The following is a 20,794-nucleotide window of genomic DNA, read 5'->3' as shown; positions in this document are numbered from 1 at the left end:
TAAGAAAGTAAAAGGGGGCGCCGGTGTGGGCCCTGAAGTGTTCAGCAGTGCAGCAGAGTATACATATAGCTACCTCAGCAAGGAGTGCTTAAGGGAGCTTAAAGAGGACTTCTTCATTCAGGAAAGCAGTCAGAAGTCAGTTCAGCGTTAACAGACAGCAGGCCACTGTTAACCGGCGTTGACCGGCATCTAGCCAGCGCCAAGTCAATGCCAAATCTGCATTTTTTAATTGTCCCTAGCCACTTGTGCATAGTTGAGCCAAAAGGAGTATCCAACTCATTCCTTCTCCCATCCAAGTTATCAAATAAATACAAAAACCCAAAAGATACTGGACTGGTCATTGTCTCCGAGCTCACACTTGGGAGAAACATGCACAAAGGTACTTTTGTTGCACCCGGTTACCCAGGGGGACCCATATCCAGCAAAACGGCTGGGAATTGTGCTATATATATATATATATATATACACACACACACATATATATATATATATATATATATATATATATATATATATACATACATACACACACATTTTTTTTATATACATACATACACACACACACACACACACACACACATATACATACATACATACACACACCCCTCCACACATAGACCATTGTGAGTAAAAGCAATACCTTACAATAAGTGTAAAAAAAAAAAAAAAAAAGTATGATTTTTTTTTTCTCTATACAGCTCAGAGGTGCATTACCAAATAAAAAAAAATAAGTATAGTTAGGATTAAGATAAACTTACATTGGGGATTATAAGTCAGAGAAATCAGGAAGTTTAAGGCCTCAATTGCAGATACAAGCAACTACAGTATGTGCGCTGAACCTATCTGGCCCGGATCAATGTGCCTTCTGTTACTTTCAAGGACAGAATGGAAAAATCTAATTTTCAATCTACATTTGTTTGCTGTACTTCTAAATTATACAGTTCAGACCTGTCAGAAATGGACCCAGCTAGAGCATTTAAACTTCAGGAACCCACTCCCAGTGAAGCAATGACCACATGTATGGACAGACTTACTCACAGCTTCACTTTTCTAGGACAGTCCTTGTTTTAGCAAAGGAAAAAATTGATACTGTAAAGCAAACCAACACCCCTGAGAGGCCACAAGCCAGTAGAACGTATGCACATGGAGCTGGTGTGGTGGGTTTCCCAATCGGACAACAAGAAATTAATAGGTACACATTATTTGCTAATAGCAGTGATCACATTACATACCTCATTAAATAAAGGTGTCATAATTGTAGACAAGCACTGGGATTGCGGCCTTTTCTGGATATCTTTCACCTTGTGTAAAAAAAAAAAATATATATATACATGTATAAAATATAAATACAATAGTGTGTAGCCCTCTAACGTAACATTTCCGTCTTACTAATATTGTTAATGAAATGTAAAGGCTTTTTTTTTTTTTATACACTTCAAAACAGACTCCAATTGTAAGAAAAGTTTGTCAAATCAGTTTGGGGGAGGGGTAGTGAACTGCACATATATGTTCCATACTCAGAAACACCAGGATTTAGGCAGCATCCTTTATACAATTTTTTTATTAAAAGCTCCCAATAAAAAGACAGCATGAAGAATACATAGTATGTCACAGTTGTGCCCACAGTCCCCCTTCACATCACCTCCCACAGTACTGTCCTCATCCATCCTTCACTACCCCCCCTTTTCCACAGTAGTGTCCTCTGCCCCCTTCACACCCCCCCCCCCCCCCCACAGTAGTGCCCTTTGCCCCCCTTCACATCACCTCCCACAGCAGTGCCCTCTGCCCCCCTTCACACCCCCTCTCACAGTAGTGTCCTCTTCCCCCCTTCACCCCCCTCCACCACAGTAGTGCCCTACAAGGAACTAGTTTAGGATAGCTCGAGGAAAAATCCTTGTTTAGGTGAAAAGAGGACCCCACCTTAACAAAGAAAGAGGGCCTTGGGTAAAGCATGGAGTCAGGCTGTTAAAACTAGCAACTGTAAAGGAAGATGGGTCCCAGAGACAGCAAGTCTGTACAAAGGAGGAGAAAGCATCACGGAAGTCACCTACCAGCCATACTAAATCTGTGCACCAAGATCAACCAGGCTTTTCCAGCAACACCAGACTGACTGTATTCAGTTCAGCTTTGATACTCCGGGACAGCCAATGTAGAAGCTTTAAGCCTCATTTACTTGCATTTGCTTGCATGGGGATGTACCCCAATTGATATGAATAGGGCTACCTCAGGCATGGCCCTTGCACGGGTTTATGCTTAAGTACGCCCATCTGAATGAGGCCTTTTTTAGAGGAAAAGCAGAGACACCTGTGCATCGGTCTTCCCTGACCAAGGATTCTTAGTTCTGGCACCTTGCAGTGGAAGCAAGACACCATTAGGTTGACATCTGGTTTCTCCCACCTCAGGCAAAACTAGCCTTCTGGAGGGAGACCACTCTCCTTGATCCTGGCTCTAGCGACTTGGCCAGTCAGACTGCCAATAATCCACATCTGGAACGTACACTCTGGTAGGAGCCGGAACCACCTGACATTGCAGCCACTCTTGTTCCTCCTTGTTGGTTGACGTACACCACTGTCATGGTGCTGCCAAGCTGCACCCTCTATTGGCTGCCCTTTCAGGTGACTTGTCAAGGCCAGAAGTGACAGTCCGATTGCTCGCTTATGAATAAAGGAGGAAGAACGTGTTACTTTGGACACTTCTTCAACTTCTTGGTTTGAGGCAGGAAGGTAACCTTGCCCCATGTGAGATTACTGATCTGATCCAAAAGATGCACTCAAGAAACAAGAAAAAAAAGTTTAGTTAGAGCCTTTTTGGAGGACTAGTTTGCAGACCAACACTTGAGTGAGAAGAGCCTACAAAGAACTACAGCAGAGTCTGGAAACTAGAGAGCCGGCATTCAATGCCACATCATACACATACACAAGACCCTGGAACAGTTGTTCTGCCAGGTTCACTTAAAATATGAAATACCTAGTGTCCTACTACTGCAGATGGCAGTATACAATGGATATAAAAAGTCTACACATCCCTGTTAAAAGGTCAGGTTTCTGTGATGTAAAAAAAAAAAAAAAATGAGACAAAAGGTAAATCATTTCAGAACTTTTTCCACCTTTAATGTGACCTATAAACTGTACAACTCAGTTGAACAATAAACTGTAATCTTTATAATGGGAGGGAAGTAAAAATAAAGAAAAAAAAAAAAAGACTAAAATAATATGGCTGCATAACTGTACACACCCTTAAACTAAAAATTTGTTGGAAGTACCTTTTGATTTTATTACAGCACTTAGTATTTTGGGTATGAGTCTATCAGCTTGGCACATCTTGACTTGGCAATATTTGCCCACTCTTTTGAAAAAAAAAAAAAAAAACACTTTAAATCTGTCAGATTGCGACGGCATCTGTGCACAGCTCTCTTCAGATCACCCCACAGATTTTCAAATCAGATTCAGATCTGGGCCATTCTAAAAAACGTTATTCTTCTTCTGGTGAAGCCATTCCTTTGCTCATTTGGATGTATCTGAGGCACTTCAAATTATGGCAGGTGTGTACTGACCCCTATTTAACATGAGTTTAAATGTGATTGCCTAATTCTAAACACAGCTACATCCCCAGGAAGCAACCACATTATTTTCATTTTTTTTTTCTCTCCCCCCCCCCCCCCTTAAAGATTTCAGGTTGTTTTAATTGAGCTGTACAGTTTATAGGTCACATTAAAAAGGTAGAAAGTTCCAAAATGATTTATTTTTTGTCTCATTTTTTTACATCACATAAACCTGATATTTTAACAGGGGTGTGTAGACTTTTTATATCAGCTGTATATAGGCAATAACCAGTATATCTATGGGTGACAGAAAACAGCCCCAGCTTATCATTCTTGGAATGGATTTTCAATTGGGTTGTTTTTTTTTTTCCAGGCACTCACATTACCCACCCCTGTTATGTTTGTCATGAAATGGTAGGTCACTTTCTACCCTTTATTAAAAATAAAAAAAAATTATATCATAAATAAATATATATTATATATATATATATATATATATATATATATATATATATATATATATATATATATATATATATATATATATACACACACACACACATATCATATTATATATATACACACACACACACACACACATATCATATTATATATATATACACATACATACATACATACACACACACACATACATACATATACACACGCTGTATATGCATTTGTGTCAATAAATTAACTCACATCACTTTTTTCCGAGTTTCCAAGCTGCATGGCTTCCTCCCCCATTTTCTTCAGGCTTGGTTCTTGAATTGTAAAACTCCAATTCTTAACATCAGGTTCTCCTGACATGTCCTCATCGCTGTCCCTTAGTATAAATAGAAAAAAATAAAAAAGGAAAAAAAAAAATCCTAGATTAGAACAGTAGATTTATGCTTTTATAAATCTGGTGTGGGCATTTGTGTATAAGCAGTCATTTAAGAGAATATGATAATTGGTTGTAGCTGCTCAAAGAATATTTTCTGCTTTCTTAGCCATCTTTAACACACTGAAAGCCTACGGTGAACGCATGCCTGGTTTCAAATCATGCAGAGGGTACGTATACATACATTTCATCTTAAAGTGGTTGTAAACCCCTACATATACCGAGTAAAGGGACTATCCTTAGGTGATGCACAAGGATGAAACAAATCCTCTTACATATGTTGTATCTGTCCATCTGCAGTCTTCTCTTCTCTACCATCATTCAAAGTATTGAATTTATAAACTTGTCTGAGAGTTCAGAAAAAAAGGGCTGGAGAGCTAAAGTTACACTCTGCAGAGCTCAGTGAGAAGAGCTCTGACAGCTGATTGGAGAGAAGGGACACACACCCCTCTACACAGGAACAGAGCTGAGGATGTCAATCAGCTGGAGCTCCCTCCTCTGCCACCTTTTTTCCCTTGGTGTCAGAAAAAGTCATCAGAAGGGATTCATGCTGATAGTGGAACAAGGCAGCAGACAGAAATGACACTAACACACCATAGAGGGATATGCTTTGTTCATATTTCATGTCTGAGAATTACAACCACTTTAATGGAGTGCAGTAACATTGTTTTACTGCATAAAATGGAAATGCATATGTTGATGTGTTAAAGTCATTTCAGCAAGGACTCTTTACCAAAATAGAAAAATAACTATACAGTAAATGAGAGCTACAGTGCCTTGAAAAAGTATTCATACCCCTTGAAATGTTTCACATTATCATATTACAACCAAAAACGTAAATGTTTATTAGGATTTTATGTGATAGACCAACACAAAGTGGAACATAATTATGAAGTGTAAGGAAAATTATAAATGCTTTTCATAATGTTATATAAATAAATATCGCAAAAATGTGGCACTCTTTTGTATTCACCCCCCTTTACTCTGATACCCTTAACATCTAGTGGAACCAATTGCCGTCAGAAGTCACCTAATTAGTAAATAGAGTTCACGTGTGTGTAATTTTAATACAGCTGTTTTGTGAAGCCCTCAGAGGTTTGTTAGAGAACCTTAGTGAACAAACAGCATCATGAAGGCCAAGGAACACACCACACAGGTCAGGACTAAAGGTGTAGAGAAATTTAAAGCAGGGTTAGGTTTTAAAAAAAAAACATCCCAAGCTTTGAACATCTCACGGAGCACCGTTCAATCCATCATCCGAAAATGGAAAGAGTATGGCACAACTGCAAACCTAACAAGACATGGCCATCCACCTAAACGGACAGGCCGGGGAAGGAGAGCATTAATCAGAGAAGCAGCCAAGAGGTCCATAGCAGATCTGGAGGAGCTGCAGATATCCACAGCTCAGGTGGGAGAATCTGTCCACAGGACAAATATTAGTCATGCATTCCACAAATCTGGCCTTTATGAAAGTGTGGCAAGAAGAAAGCCATTGTTGGTAGAAAGCCATAAGAAGTCCCGTTTGCAGTTTGCGAGACGCCATGTGGGGGACACAGCAAACATATGGAAGAAGGTGCTCTTGTCAGATGAGACCAAAACTGAACTTTTTGGCCTAAAAGCAAAACGCTATGTGTGATAGAAAACTAACACTGCACATCACTCTGAACACACCCTCCCCATGGTGAAACATGGTGGTGCCAGCATGTTGTGGAGATGGGAAGCTGGTCAGTGTTGATGGGAAGATGGATGGAGCCAAATACAGGGCAATCAAAAATAGAAAAACTTGTTAGAGTCTGCAAAAGCCTTTAAACTGGGACAGAGGTTCACCTTCCAGCAGGACAATGACCCTAAACATACAGCCAGAGCTACAATGGAATGGTTTAGATCAAATCATATTCATGTGGTGGAATGGCTCAGTTAAAGTCAAGACCTAAATCCAATTGAGAATCTGTGGCAAGACTTTAAAATTGCTGTTTACAGATGATCTCCATCCAATCTGACAGAGCTTGAGCTCTTTTGCAGAGAGGAATGGACAAAAATGTCACTCTCTAAATGTGCAGAGCTGGTAGAGACATCACCAAAATGACTTGCAGCTGTAATTGCAGCTAACGGTGGTTCTACAAAGTATTGACTCAGGGGGTTGATTACAAATGCACGCCACTCTTTTCACATATTTGTAAAACAAATTTGAAAGAGATTTATAATTTTCCTTCAGCTACACAATTATGTGCCACTTGCGTTGGTCTATCAAATAAAATCCCAATAAAATACATTTACGTTTTTGGTTGTAACATGACAAAATGTGGAACATTTCAAGGGGTGTGAATACTTTTTCAAGGCGCTGTTGCTTTTTTAACCACTTGACGACCAGCCGCCGCAGATGTATTGCAGCAGGCTGGCTCTCCCAGGCAAAACCCTGTACATGTACGGCGCTCACCTGAAAGGAGCTAGGGGGCGAGAGCGCGCACTCCTGCCGGCGCACTCCCACCCCCACTTGTCAGCGGGGAAGCCAGTGCGAGTGTCAGGCGGCTCCTATTGCCGCCTGACACCGGCGATCTCTCCCTGCTGACAGAGAAGGATGGACGGCTGATGTAAACACAGCTGTCCGTCCTCCCTCAGATGATCACAGAGACCATGCAATAGTATTAACCCTTTTCCTGCCAATGTCATTATTACAGTAACAGTGCATATTTTTAGCAAATGTTTTAAAATAAAAATGACATAAATCTTTCCCGTAGTTAGTAGACGCAATAACTTTTGCACAAACCAATCAAAATACGCTTATTGCGATTTTTGTTACCAAAAATATGTAGCAGAAAACAAATTGGCCTAAAATGTTAAAAAAATTTAGATTTTTACATTTCTGGGGGGGAATTTTATATAGAAGAATGTGAAAAATATGTTTTTTTTTTTTTTCAAAATTGTCACTCTTTTTTTGTTTATAGCGCAAAAAATAAAAATCGCACAGGTGATCAAATACCACCAAAAGAAAGCTCTGTTTGTGGGGAAAAAAAGACCTCAATTGGGTACAGCTTCGCACGACCGTGCAATTGTCCGTTAAAGTAACTCAGTCCTGAATCGCAAAATAGGGCCTGCTCATTAACCGCTTGCCGACCGCCGCAAGTAAATTTACTGCGGCGGTCAGCCCCGGCCAGGCAGAGTGACGTTAATTAACGTCACTAGCCTGGGAGGGTCTGGGGAGCGAGCGCGCGCCCCCGCGCGGTCACGGACCCCCCCCCCCCCGCGCGTGTGACCGGCGGACCCGATGTCCGCCGGTCACTTGGCGATCGTCGGGGGAGAGGGAGAAAGTCAGACGGCTTGTGTAAACAAGCCACCTGTCATTCTCCTCGGTGTAAAAACACTGATCATTCAGTTCTACTATGTAGAACCGTTGATCAGTGTCCTTACACCTCAAGCCACAGCCAATCACAGTAGAAAGCACGCCCCTAGGGACACACACAGCCCCTCCCTCTCAAATAAAGTTAACCCCTTCACTACCAGTGTATTTTTACAGTAACAGTGCATATGTATAGCACTGATTACTGTAGAAATGCCACTGGTAACCCCAAAAGTGTCAAAAATGTCAGTCAAGGGTCCGATCTGTCCGCCACAATGTCGCAGTACCGCAAAAAAATTGCAGATCGCCGCCATTACGCGTTAAAAAAAAAAAAACAACAAAAATGACAAAAATCTTTCCCTTTGTTAGTAAACGCGATAACTTTTGCGCAAACCAATAAAAATACGCTTTTTGCTATTTTTTTTACCAAACATATGTAGCATAAAACAAATTGGCTGAAAATGTTAAAAAAATTTAGATTTTTACATTTTTTTGGGGGGAATTTCATATAAAAAAATGTGAAAAATATTGTTATTTTTGCAAAATTGACGCTCTTTTTTTGTTTATAGCGCAAAAAGTAAAAATCGCACAGGTGATCAAATACCACCAAAAGAAAGCTCTGTTTGTGGGAAAAAAAGGATGTCAAATTTGTTTAGGTACAGCGTCGCACGACCGCGCAATTGTCCGTTAAAGTTACGCAGTGCCGAATCGCAAAATACCCCCTGGTCGTTTAGCAGCCAAATCCTCCGGGGCTTAAAGAGGAAGTAAACCCTCCTCTGACACTTGTACCTATAGGTAAGCCTATGATAAGGCTTACCTATAGGTACTGTAAATATCTCCTAAACATGTACGGTTTAGGAGATATTTACCTTTAATGCAGCCAGTGACGTCACTGGCGCATGCGCTCTGAAGGAACGGCTGATCGTGCCGTTCCTTCAGAGCCCCGTGCCGTGACCGTCGGCTCCCGCGCGCGTGCGCGGGAGTGACGTCACCGCGGCTCCGGCCAATCAGATGGCCGGATGCCGCGATCCCGGAAGACGGGCGACTGAACATGTCGCTCGTCATACAGGTAAGAGAGCGGCACGGCGGGGGCTCGTTCTAAGGTAAGTATTTCATAATGAGCTAGTATGCGATACATACTAGCTCATTATGTCTTTCTCTTGCAGGTTGTAAAAAAAAAAAAATAATTTTTGATCGAGTTTACAACCTCTTTAAGTGGTTAAGCAGCAAAATCTTCCGGTCTTAAAGCGGCTAATGTCACTGTGTTACCAATTTAATAAAGTTTTTATAAAGTTTTTATAAGATAACTGACCAGTAAGTGTGCGGCATGGCATGCTGCATCTAACAGACATTCATGTTGTTTATAACAGAAATGTGAGTACAAAGCAGTCCTGCTATTATGCATGGTCATCAGATACAAATTCATGTTGTGTTCTGTATTATCTGTATACACGTGTGTGTGTGTGTGTGTTTGTGTGTGTTTGTGTGTGTGCGTGCAATACACAAAAAGACAAAAAACGGGGGAGCTGCACTCAGGTGCTTTTCTAACTCAATGCAGAGAAAGAATTAAGCATTAGGGTAAAAAAAATCTTCAGCCTTTGGAACTACTTTAACTCTACCAGGCATATTCAATAAGGCAATACATAGAGTAATTAGAGTCTATCCCGTAGCAATGAATCACAAATGATCTCGTAACTGATCCAGCAAATGTAAAGGACTGTTTGCTTTGGGCTTACACATTATTGCTCAAAAAGAGGGTGAGAGAGAAATGGCACAAAGACCACAAACAATTCTTTATTGAATTGTAAATCACTCTACTCACAAGAATTCCTCTTCTTCAGCTTGCACATTAGCTGAGGAAGAGGAAGTCTTCATGAAATGCGTCCAGCTACTGCGCATTCTCCACTGGTGACAAGAGGGCCTGGAACAATCGGCAAACACCAGGAGAGATATCACTCATTGCTCCACCTAAGTGCATTGCAATGCAATTCAAATACAAAGAGACAGTCTTGTGACTGATATCACTGCCTGGCCAAGCACTGGAGGAGTTTTCATTCTACTTATGAGGCTGCAGGACCCCTGACCCTTTGTCTGGACAGTGCTGATTGGCCCTGTGCTATTCACATGCAAATAAAAACTATCTAGCAACACATCTAACTGAGCATGTGCAGAGTGCCCCCCAAGGCTCTGTTCTTTCAGCAGATGGACTGGGGACTGTGGAAGATCAGAGAAGACAGGATCAAACAGCCCTTTTACACAATATACAGGATTAACCCCCAGGTTCCACAGTGAGTATAACAAGCATGCTTTACTGCATATACAGCCTTTTTAAACAATATACAGGATTAACCCCCCAGGTTCCACAGTGAGTATAACCAGCATTCTTTACTGCATATACAGACTGATTTTACGGTTGTAGGTTTAGTAACACTTTACTGTATACCTAAAGGCAAACTTTTCTTTTTAGCTTTAAATTTAGTGGGCAATAGTCATATCCTGTCAGTTTTTTTTTTCATCTGTGTCTCCACTAGGGATATACTGTACACCCTTTCTGTTTGTCCTTCTACCACTCTAGCAGAGATAATTTTGGGGTTAGGTGTATATCAGTTGCAACTGGCAGCTTTAACTTTTCAGAATCAGGAGTGCTAGCTTGACTCTTTTGTACGTGTTTTTATAGAAACTCTTGAAGTCGGGAATTACATTCACTTTGAAGAGATTTACTTTTATTTCCTGCTGCATCTTCAAGACAAGAAATGTCCCCAGACACAGACATCAAAAAATACCCTGACAGCGCAGGGAAAGGTTCAAAGCTCTATCCAAAGCAAAAAAGGTCTGGCTTTACCTAACACCAGTTAGACTGCATTCACATTGATCCAACTTGGACCGCAACTTGTCAGCCTGACAAGTCGCGGTCCGTCACGCTCCCATTGTGTAGTACAGGAGCCGTTCTAATAGGAGCGACACAAGTCGCTCCGACTTAGAAAAAGGGTCCTGTACTACTTCGGGGCGACCTGGAGGCGACTTTATGAAGTCCGTGCAAGTCGCACTGCACACGACTTCACAGGTCGCCCCCTAAATCGGAGCGACCTAGTGTGAACCGGCACTCAGGCTTAAGGCTACATTCACACCTGAGCGTAGCGTTTTCGCGCGTTTTTTTACCGCGATTTTTGTGCAGGCGTTTTTAGATTGAATAGAGACCAATGGAAAACGCCTGTAATCTGCCCAAAAAGAAGCTCATGTACTTTTTTGAGCATTGGGCGTTTTGCTCACAGCGTCAAAACGCTCAGATGTGAACAGGGGCCATTGAAATGAATAGGATTTGCCTTGTTGGGCGTTTTGAGAGCTGATCCTAGAGCAGAAAAACTCCCCAAAAACGCCCCAAAACACCTACATGTGAACGGAGCCTTAAGGGATTATAAAGTCTCATGTTTGTTTTATTTTTTTTAATTTTTTTTTTTTAATAACAAACATGTTATAGTTGCCTCCTCTGTGCAGTTGGTTTTGCACAGAGCAGCCTGGATTCTCCCCTTCTCGGGTCCCTCTTCGCTGCTCCTGGCCGCTCCCCCCTGTCGCATGCCCCCTACAGCAAGCAGCTTGTTATGGGGGCACCCGAGCCGAGCTGCAGCTTCGTGTATCAATTCAGACACGGAGCTGCCGTTCGGACCCAACCCCCTCTCTCCTGATTGGCTGACATTGATTGACAGCAGCGGGAGCCAATGGTGCTGCTGCTGTGTCTCAGCCAATCAGGAGGGAGAGTCCCGGACAGCCAAGGGGCTCGTTGACATCGCTGAATAGAGATGGGGCTCTGGTAAGCATTAGGGTGACTGAGGGGGGCTGCTAAACACAGAATGCATTGAGAAAAAAACCTTCTGACTTTACAACTCCTTTAACCCAAAATGTACCTAGCCCCAGCAGATCCATACTTGCCTTGTCAGGGAACGATAGCACTAATCTGACATGCATGGAGATATAAGGTCCCCATCACTCACTGAGATGTATTTGTAATGGATTAATTGATGGCCACCAATGTTTTGTTCTGGGGTATAAACTTACCCATCAGAGTCAGAGTCTGAACTTTCATTACCCTGCTCCACCTTCCATCGCTTATACCGATCAATCAGGTCTGTTAAGTACGATGTTTTCTTGGCGTTCCGCACAATGAATTTGTGTTTCAGAAGTTCCCTTGCCGTTGGTCTCTACAAAAGGAATATTTAGGTAAGAGGAATGATGTTACATGGTACAAATCCTGATACAATTTAATATACTTGTTTCTTTGTCTGCTGTGCGGGTTTTTTTAGCCACGTAAAATAAGATGTATATGATATAATGCACAAATAAGCATCCACACACATGGATAGCAAGAGTTTTCACTTCTTTGCATCCTAAATTTAGTTTAAACTGGAACTAAACTGCATCTAAGCACAAAAACTAAAAATGCTATTAATCAATTTTTAATTTTCAAAGCAAGCCCCCCCCCGCCCATCCGTCCAGATTACCATCCTTAAATATAGTGAAGAATCTGGGAGCAGGGCTTTAACCCCTTCACGCCTAAGGGTAAAACAAATCTTAATGCCCAAGCACAATTTTGCAACTTTGACATGTGTTAGTAAAACCATAACATATCACTACGACTACACTGCTCAAAAAAATAAATAAAGGAACACTTTGAAAACACATCAGATCTCAATGAGGAAAAATATCATGCTGGATATCTATACTGATATGGACTGGGTAATGTGTTAGGAACAAAAGGATGCCATATTGTTTGATGGAAAGGAAAATTAGCAACCTACAGAGGGATGAATTCAAAGACACCCTGAAAATCAAAGTGAAAAAATGATGCAGCAGGTTAGTCCATTTTGCTGAAATTTCATTGCAGCAACTCAAAATGGTACTCAGCTTGTATGGCCCCCCACGTATTCTTTTAAGGCCTGGTTCACAGTGCATGCCTGACAACATCGGGGCATGCTCCTAATGAGATGATGGATGGTGTCCTGGGGTATTTCCTCCAAGATCTGAACCAGAGCATCACTGAGCTCCTGAAAAGACGGAGGTGCAACCTCACGGTGTCGGATGGACCGAAACATATTGTACCAGAGGTGTTTATTTGAATTTAGGTCAGACAAGCATGGGGGCCATTCAATGGTATGAATTCCTTCATCCTCCAGGAACTGGCTGCATACTTTCAATACAAGAGGCCGGGCATTGTCGTGCACCAGGAGGAAACCAGGACCCACTGCATCAACGTAGTGTCTGACAACGGGTCCAAGGATTTAATCTCAAAACCTAATGGCAGTCATGATGCCATTGTCTAGCCTGTAGAAGTCTGTGTGTCCCTCCAGGGATATGCCTCCCCAGACCATCACTGACCTACCACCAAATCGGTCATGCTGAACGGTGGTAACAGGCAGTATAACGTTTTCCACAGGTTCTCCAGACTCTTTCACGTCTGTCACTTGTGCTCAGGGTGAACCTGCCCTCATCTGTGAAAAGCACAAGGCACCAGTGGGTGACCTGCCAATTCTGGTATTCAATGGCAAACACCAATGGAGCTCCACTGTGCCGTGCAGGGAGCACAGGGCCCACTAGAGGACGTGGGGCCCTCAGGCCACCCCCATGAAGTCTGTTTCTTAAGATTTTGTCAGAGACATTCACACCAGTGGTCTGCTGGAGGTCATTTTGTAGGGCCCTGGCAGTGCTCATCTTGTTCCTCCATGCACAAAGGAGCAGATATCGGTCCTGCTGATAGAATAAGGACCTTCTACGGCCCTGTCCACCTCTCCTAGAGTAACTGCCTGTCTTCTGGAATCTCCTCCATGCTCTTGAGACTGTTCTGAGAAACCCAGCAAACCTTCTGGCAATGGCACGTATTCATGTGCCATCCTGGAAGAGTTGGACTGCCTGTGCAACCTCTATAGGGTCCAGGTATCGCCTCATGCTTCCATTAGTGACACACAGAAAAGATGAGTAAGGAAAAAAAAGTCAGTGGCCTCCACCTGTAAAACCATTCCTGATTTAGAGGTGGTCTCATTGTTGCCAATCTAGTGCACCTGTTAATTTCATTAACACCAAAGCTGCTGAAACTGATTAACAACCCCCTCTGCTACCTAACTGAATAGATCAATATCCCAGGAGTTTAACTGACTTGATGCTATACTCGCATTAAAAAAAAAAGTGTTCCTTTAATTTTTTCGAACAGTGTACTCTGTGCATCCAGGTGTCTTATTTTCAGGACAAATTGGGCTTTCATTTGGTGGTAAATATTTTTTTTCATTATCAAAATTTGCCCAAAATAGTAAAACTTTTTTAATTTAGCTGTGTATTTCTTGTTACTGTCATAACCCAACAGCCCAAAATAAATGATGTTCCTGACAATTGCAGAGATATCACGCATGTGTATGTTATTTGTACCTGTAGTACAGCCCAGAAGCAAGAGTGCGCATTTTGCTTTTTTTTTTTTTTTTTTTTTTTTGTCCTACCTAAAAACACACTGACACTGATGCTATTAAAAAAATATATATACATATAAAACACCTGCCCCAAATATATTGACCCTAGCACTAATCTAGATCAATCGCCAATCTAGATTTTTTCTTTTTTACACACACACTTTTTTTTTCCTCTCCGCAAGGAAAGAAAGATACATTGTATCTTTCCTCTCCAATCACAGAGAGCGAAACACAGGGACAGGCTTTACAGTGATTGATCAATGTGGTAGCCAATCAGAGGCTACCACAGTGATCAGCAGGTGCCACGGAATCGGGAGTTCCGGGTCTTGATCGTTAGTACGGGGCTCTCGATGAGATCCCTGTCTCTGTGCTGGGAGTGTGCCGTAGGCATCTCCTTCCCAGCACAAAGGGACATACACATATATGCGGCCCTATGGAAAAAAGCCCAGTCAGTGGGCCTGTATGTATATGTTACGTTGGCGGGAAGGGTTAGTTAACTATGTCAGCTACATTTATGTAAAACGACAACTTCACTAAAAGTGAATTTGTCCCTTAGGCCCTGTTCACACTGCTGCGACTTAAAGTTGCGCGACTTTCACGCAACTTTGAAGCCGACCTCCCAGAGCGAGTTCGGCACAACTTGCATACGACTTCTTTAACAAGTCGCACCAAAATTAGTGCAGGCACCTTTTTCTAAGTCGTAGCGACTCAAATCGGTCCTATTAGAATGTTTCCATTGCACTTATTGGGGAGCGGCTTATTATGTGACATGCTCTCAAAGTCGGAGCACATGTCACACCAGTGTGAACCAGGCCTTGAAAGAATACACCAACATGTCCTTTCCCAAACTGAGCTACTACATTGTCACCTTGTCGCACACTCCATTGGGTAAAAGATAACAAATGGCTGTACCAACACACATTGCGTGCAGGCATAGTCCACCACTGCCCCATCTGTAAACCAATCCTGAGAGGTTGTGTGCTACCAACACTGTATGTAAAAGCCTGAAAACAGGCAGGAGATCAGCACAACTGTTAAACTGTTTCTGATACACTTTGCTTTTTGATATTCAAATGTTATTCTGTTGGATATTAGATCTGCTTTAACTATTTGTGCAGTCAATTTGCTCAAATGATCTAATAAGTAATAAGTATAAGTAAGGCTTTGTATATGGATTGGATTATAAAAAAGCAAGATCTACCTGTTGTAGCCCCCAATTCGGTTTTTGACCCACTGGGACATTTGTGTTTTCTTGCCCACATGTGTGTGTTCAAGCACTTCTGGTTTCTTTTACCATACTAATAAATACATTTCAAGCCCAACAGGGAGAAAAAATGCCTCTCATGATGGCCACACCAAATGCAAAAATCCAGAATTCAAGCACATATCTCATTAACAGGGTCCCGGAGAGATAGAAAAAATGGTTATGCACCTAACTACAGCAATGGCAAATGTGGGTGGATTGTCCCTTAAGGATGTGTTTAAAGTGACAATGGGCCCTTAGATCAAAAGTCATGAAATCCCATTCCTAATTCAAACTGTCTGTTCATTCAGTTTTCACTTGCCTTGTCCATGGTTATAGAATGTTGCTGCTTCTTTTTCCAAACAAAATTTACACAATGAGTCGATTTACTAAAACTGGAGTGGCGCAAAATCTGGTGCAGCTGTGCATGGTAGCCAATCAGCTTCTAACTTCAGCTTGTTCAATTAAAGTGATATTAAAAGACAGTTTTTTTTAAAAAATAACAAACATGTCATACTTACCTGTTCGGTGCAGTGGTTTTGCACAGAGCAGCATGATTCTCCTCTTCTGGTGCCGCTTGGACCCTTCCTTCTACCAACTGCCCCCACAGCAAGCAGTTTTCTTTTAGGGCACCTGGGCAGGCTCGCTCCCGAGCCATTCACACACAGAGCACGCCCCTGCTCTCTCCTTATTGGCTCACTGACGGTGATTGACAGTAGTGGGAGCAAATGGCTCCTGTCTCAGCCAATGGGGAGAGAGAGTTCCAGGAGAGCCAAGGCTCCTGTGGACAGCTCTGGGGGAAGATCGGGCTCGAAGAAGTATTAGGAGGGGCTGGTCCACACAAAAAGGGTTTTATTTAACCTTCATGTATATAATGCATGAAGGTAAAAACATTGAGCCTTTACATTTACTTTAAGCTTTGACCAAAAAAAGCCGATTGGTTTCTATGGAGAACTGCACCAGATTTTGCACTCTCCAGAAAACAACCCCAATGGCTTATATCAATATAAGTGAATACCAAAATATTGTTTGCTGAAACCACTAAAAAGATAATTTGATAGAAGTATGATCTCTTCCATAATGTTAGAAATAAGTATACATTCAAAAACATGCCCCTTCAGCATTTTGTTACAGGATCAGTGCAAGATTCTACTAGCCAGTTTCAACTAACATTAGCAGTATGGTAAACATGATCACAATTCCCACCAATAATTTCCCCGTATGGGAAAGAGGAAAATTGAATTGTTGACTTGAGAACACTTTGACAGTTTTACGCTCCTGTTATTCCTTGGTGATTACCACTATACAAATACAAATATAAATTCAAACAAGGTTTAAACTTACAAAGCTCGGCTCTTTATTTAGACAGGTCTCCACAAATTCTTTCAGGAGTTTACTGTAGTTTCCTTCTAATGTAGGAGGGTTATTCTTGGGAATGTGGAACAACACTTTCATCGGATGCATTTCAGAAAGAGGTGGTTCTCCTTTCGCCAATTCAATTGCTGTAATGCCCAGTGACCATATATCAGCCTGTAACCAAAACGCAACAAATTATCTAGCTGGTCAAAGAGCTCTTCTGTGTATTAAGAGGGCAAAGGAACATGTCCACTATGAGACACCATTATTTTTTTTTATCCAAAAAAATATTTTTATTAAAGAATAGCATCATACATTGCTAACAATACATGTCAGTGCAAAACACAAAGAAAATACACCCTCTACTGAAGTCAACACTAGATACATATTAACCACATCAATATAACGGCATCTTCATACAACATAAATTCGGTCACATAACTTAGGACTAAACTTGCTACCTAAAAATTGTGCTGCCTTTATGCTACATAGAAATGAAAATTGCTACCCAGCATTGAGTCCGAGCAGCCTGTCCATGATCAGATTCAGATCCAACCAACCACGGTGCCCACAGTCTCTTATATGAGACACCACTATGGATTCATCCCTAGTCTCAAATACACCTACCTACAGCAGAGCTACACTGAAGCCAATCAGGAGGACTTCTGACACTAGATATAATTTCAGTATCCATCTCAAGAAAAATCATCTGCAAATGCCAAGCTTGTACCCAACACTTCAATGGAGTGAGGATCTGACTTAGGCTGGCAATAGATGAATCAAACGATTTATCTAAAACGATCGACTTCTGTCAAACAGGATTGTTGAAAATAGTTTCTCAATCATTAGCTGCAGCTGCTGATCAGTGTATTCTGATAGCAAAGGAGGATCCAATAGCACAACTGGGAGAACTCTTACATCAGATTTGCTTTTGTGGATGGAGGAATCAATTTGTTTTGTTTTTTAATCAGTCCACTGGCACAAAACACATGCAACACACCTATGGCCAGTCCAAAGGGTGATGCCAGGATTTTTTAAATGGAAGCTCGCAGTTCCTTTGCATCTAGAACCCACAGTTGGTCTTAAAGTATATCTAGATTCAAACTGTTTATAACCCTTCAAACTTTTATTTGTCGACTGTGTCCCACTGAGGAGATCTACATTCACTTTTTTGTGAAAGACAACAGGAAGTAAAAGTAGAGTGAGGCAAATCCTCTCTTAAGATGGCCATACACTAGTAATTTTTTTAATAAAGTGATGTCCCCTCCCGCTGCGTGTAATAACAGCCAAGCAGCTGCTCAGCCGCATCGGTTGTTATTACAAGAAAGCCATCCATCATTAAAAAAACGGTACCGGGTGATGCCTGCAGCCAGAGGCACAACCCCTTGAAGCCGAGGCCGCATATTTGCATTTAGTTGGTGGGAGGAAGTTAAAGGACATTTATGACAGACTGTTGTCAAGTATAATTAATGTATGGTGCCCGCTAATAATTTTACTACACAAAGAAACCTATACTGTGCACCTTAGCAGCCACCAAATCTCTGGCACATTGTTAACATAAGTCTCAATGAAGTTATGCCTTCTGCCCTCTCACAAATCAAAAAGCTTCATTCGGATGTTGAAGATGTCTCATAGCTTTGTGGTGGAGCAAGTCATGGATTAGCTCAGAGATGGAACTGAATTCAGTGCTTCTAGACTTCTAGCGTTTTGAGCGTTCATCCCTGGGCACATACAGCCCTACAAATTAGTACCACTCAGTACAGCATCCAGCCATGGCATTTTTCAACCTCTCCTAGACTTTGGCAGTGGGACTGGATGATGCACCTGTGTGGTTCTACCTGCAACAGCTGGAATTGGAGGCCAAGGACTAAACAACCCAGTGTGCATGAGGTTTAAATATTTTTGGCTCAATAAAGATAGTTCAGACTCCAATCAGTATCAGAGGAGAAGCACTAGGGTGGCCAATGTGGTCACATACCCTATGTAAGGCCCCTTTCACACTTATGCGACGAAATTTTACGGCGCGATTTTGACGCGACTTTGCCGCGATGGCTATGGCTCAAAACGCAATCAAATCATGGCAAAGTAGTGCAGGAACTACTCTGAAGTCGGTGAGACTTCAAAACGCACTGATATGAATGGGGCTCATTGAAAATAATGGAAAACGACTTGTCATGCGATTTTGCGGTCCAAAATCGCGGGACAAGTCGCACTAGTGTGAAAGGGGCATAAGTAGCTATGTTTTTTTGCAGCTACTACAAAGTAACACAAAAATTAAGTGAGCAGGATAGAATAGCAAAGCTAGTTTTCATAATCCTTACAGCTTAAAGGATCACTAAAAAAGGCAAAATATATTTTTTTAGTTTTGGATAGAGTGGAGAGGGATTAGAACCAGTCAGTTTTTATTGCCGTTTTTGTCCCCGCTACAGAGATTCACCCTATTTGTCCTGTTTACCATGATCATTGAAAGTAAAGAAGAATCCAAATTTTGGGGTTGTCCCCAGAAAAGTATAGAGGGGAAATCATCCAATCGCGACACTAGTTGTGGCGATGTGGGGTTCCCCAAGGAATTCCCTTAAAGCGGCAGTAAACCCATCCATTTAACAGTTTCAAAAAACAGTTACACATCCTGGAAATGTAACACTCCCATTGGTTCTGCTCTCAACCAAACTGTCAAACCATCCAATGGCTGGTGTCATAACTGATCACACGTGCAACATCATGGCAGTTCTGGATTAAACAGAGGCCAAGATGGCAGCTTCCTTGGTTGAAAACTATCGAAAGGGTGTATGTCTTCTTTAATTTGCAGGGACTTCCTCTCACTTCCTGTTTGGCTATGGGACAGGAATTAAAGGGAAATCTCCGAAATGGGACACAGATGGTGAAAAAAATATTGACAGTGGTTATAACCTTCCCTTGAGCTATCTAAAATGAAAAAAAAAAAAAAGTTTTGCCTATAGTTCTTAGTTTTACTTTAAATCACTGTATATTTTTTTGACCACACACTTGAATTCGGCCACATGTTAAACATTTGCTTGTGATTTGTTAAGATTACAATCTGCCACGACATGGTAAAAGACCCTAATTGAAAACTCTGAAAGAAGTCTGAGTTAAGTAGAATACGTGCTGACTGGCTTTGACAGACACAATAGGCAGTGGTGTACACATTTCAGAAGTTGTTCTACAGGTTTGCCTATCATCAGTATTCATGAAGTCTTCACCACGGAACACAAGCAGATCAGCCCTTAAATGGAACACAAGCCAATTGTGTACAGACAGTGATTCATAGCATTCATTCATTGCATGACTTGTGACCTTTAATTTAAATTAGGCCAGAGAAAAAAAAAAAAAAAATTCTCAGTTTCTTACCTTAAAGTCATATGCTGATTGCTTGATTACCTCTGGTGCCATCCAGAAAGGGGTGCCCACAAAAGTATTTCTTTTGATCTGTGTATCTGTAAGCTGCCCAGCGACACCAAAGTCAGCCAGCTTAACGTCGCCATTTTCAGATAATAACACGTTGGCAGCTGAGAAATAAACACCATATATTTAATACAATTACTTATCTCATGAAACTACCTATTGCTCATGCCAATGCTATGGTTTACCTTTGATGTCTCTGTGGATCTTCTTTTCTGAATGTAAATAATCAAGTCCTTTTAGTATTTCCCTTAATATTGTAGCAATCTGTGTTTCGTCTAGCTGACCAGGCTCGAGCTGACATAGAACAATAGACAATCAATCAATAAAGAGGTGGAAATAAAAAGTGTGCTCAGCATACCATGAGAGCAAACCAAAATACTGTCTTATTACATTAGAGGATATTAATTTAAGACATGCGTCTAAATCTCCCTTTGCTCTGAAGCCTGATCCGCCTTTGGATTGCGCTTCAGAGGCTAATGACAGGAGGTGAGGAAGTGATGTGACTCCTCCTCACTGCTTGTTTTAACCTCATTTTTGCCAACAAACATGCCACGTGGTGTTT

General features: G+C 41.6%; 1 protein-coding gene across 1 annotated transcript in view; it reads right to left on the bottom strand.

Moving 5' to 3' along the window:
- Positions 1-20,794, bottom strand: part of STK24 (serine/threonine kinase 24) — a 94,418-nt gene that overhangs the window by 12,471 nt on the left and 61,153 nt on the right. The window contains exons 4-9 of the mRNA XM_082246161.1: positions 20,418-20,526; positions 20,179-20,336; positions 16,798-16,983; positions 11,815-11,957; positions 4,244-4,367; positions 1,233-1,301 (exon numbers count right to left, since the gene is read on the bottom strand). Coding sequence (XP_082102287.1) covers positions 1,233-1,301; positions 4,244-4,367; positions 11,815-11,957; positions 16,798-16,983; positions 20,179-20,336; positions 20,418-20,526 — 789 coding nt within the window. The remainder of the gene's footprint in view (positions 1-1,232; positions 1,302-4,243; positions 4,368-11,814; positions 11,958-16,797; positions 16,984-20,178; positions 20,337-20,417; positions 20,527-20,794) is intronic.

This window comes from Pelophylax lessonae (genome assembly GCF_965119305.1).
Source record: "Pelophylax lessonae genome assembly, chromosome: 2".
Lineage (NCBI taxonomy): Eukaryota > Metazoa > Chordata > Amphibia > Anura > Ranidae > Pelophylax > Pelophylax lessonae.
Note: the sequence above shows the minus strand (reverse complement) of the source record. Positions and strands in the feature narration are given on the sequence as shown.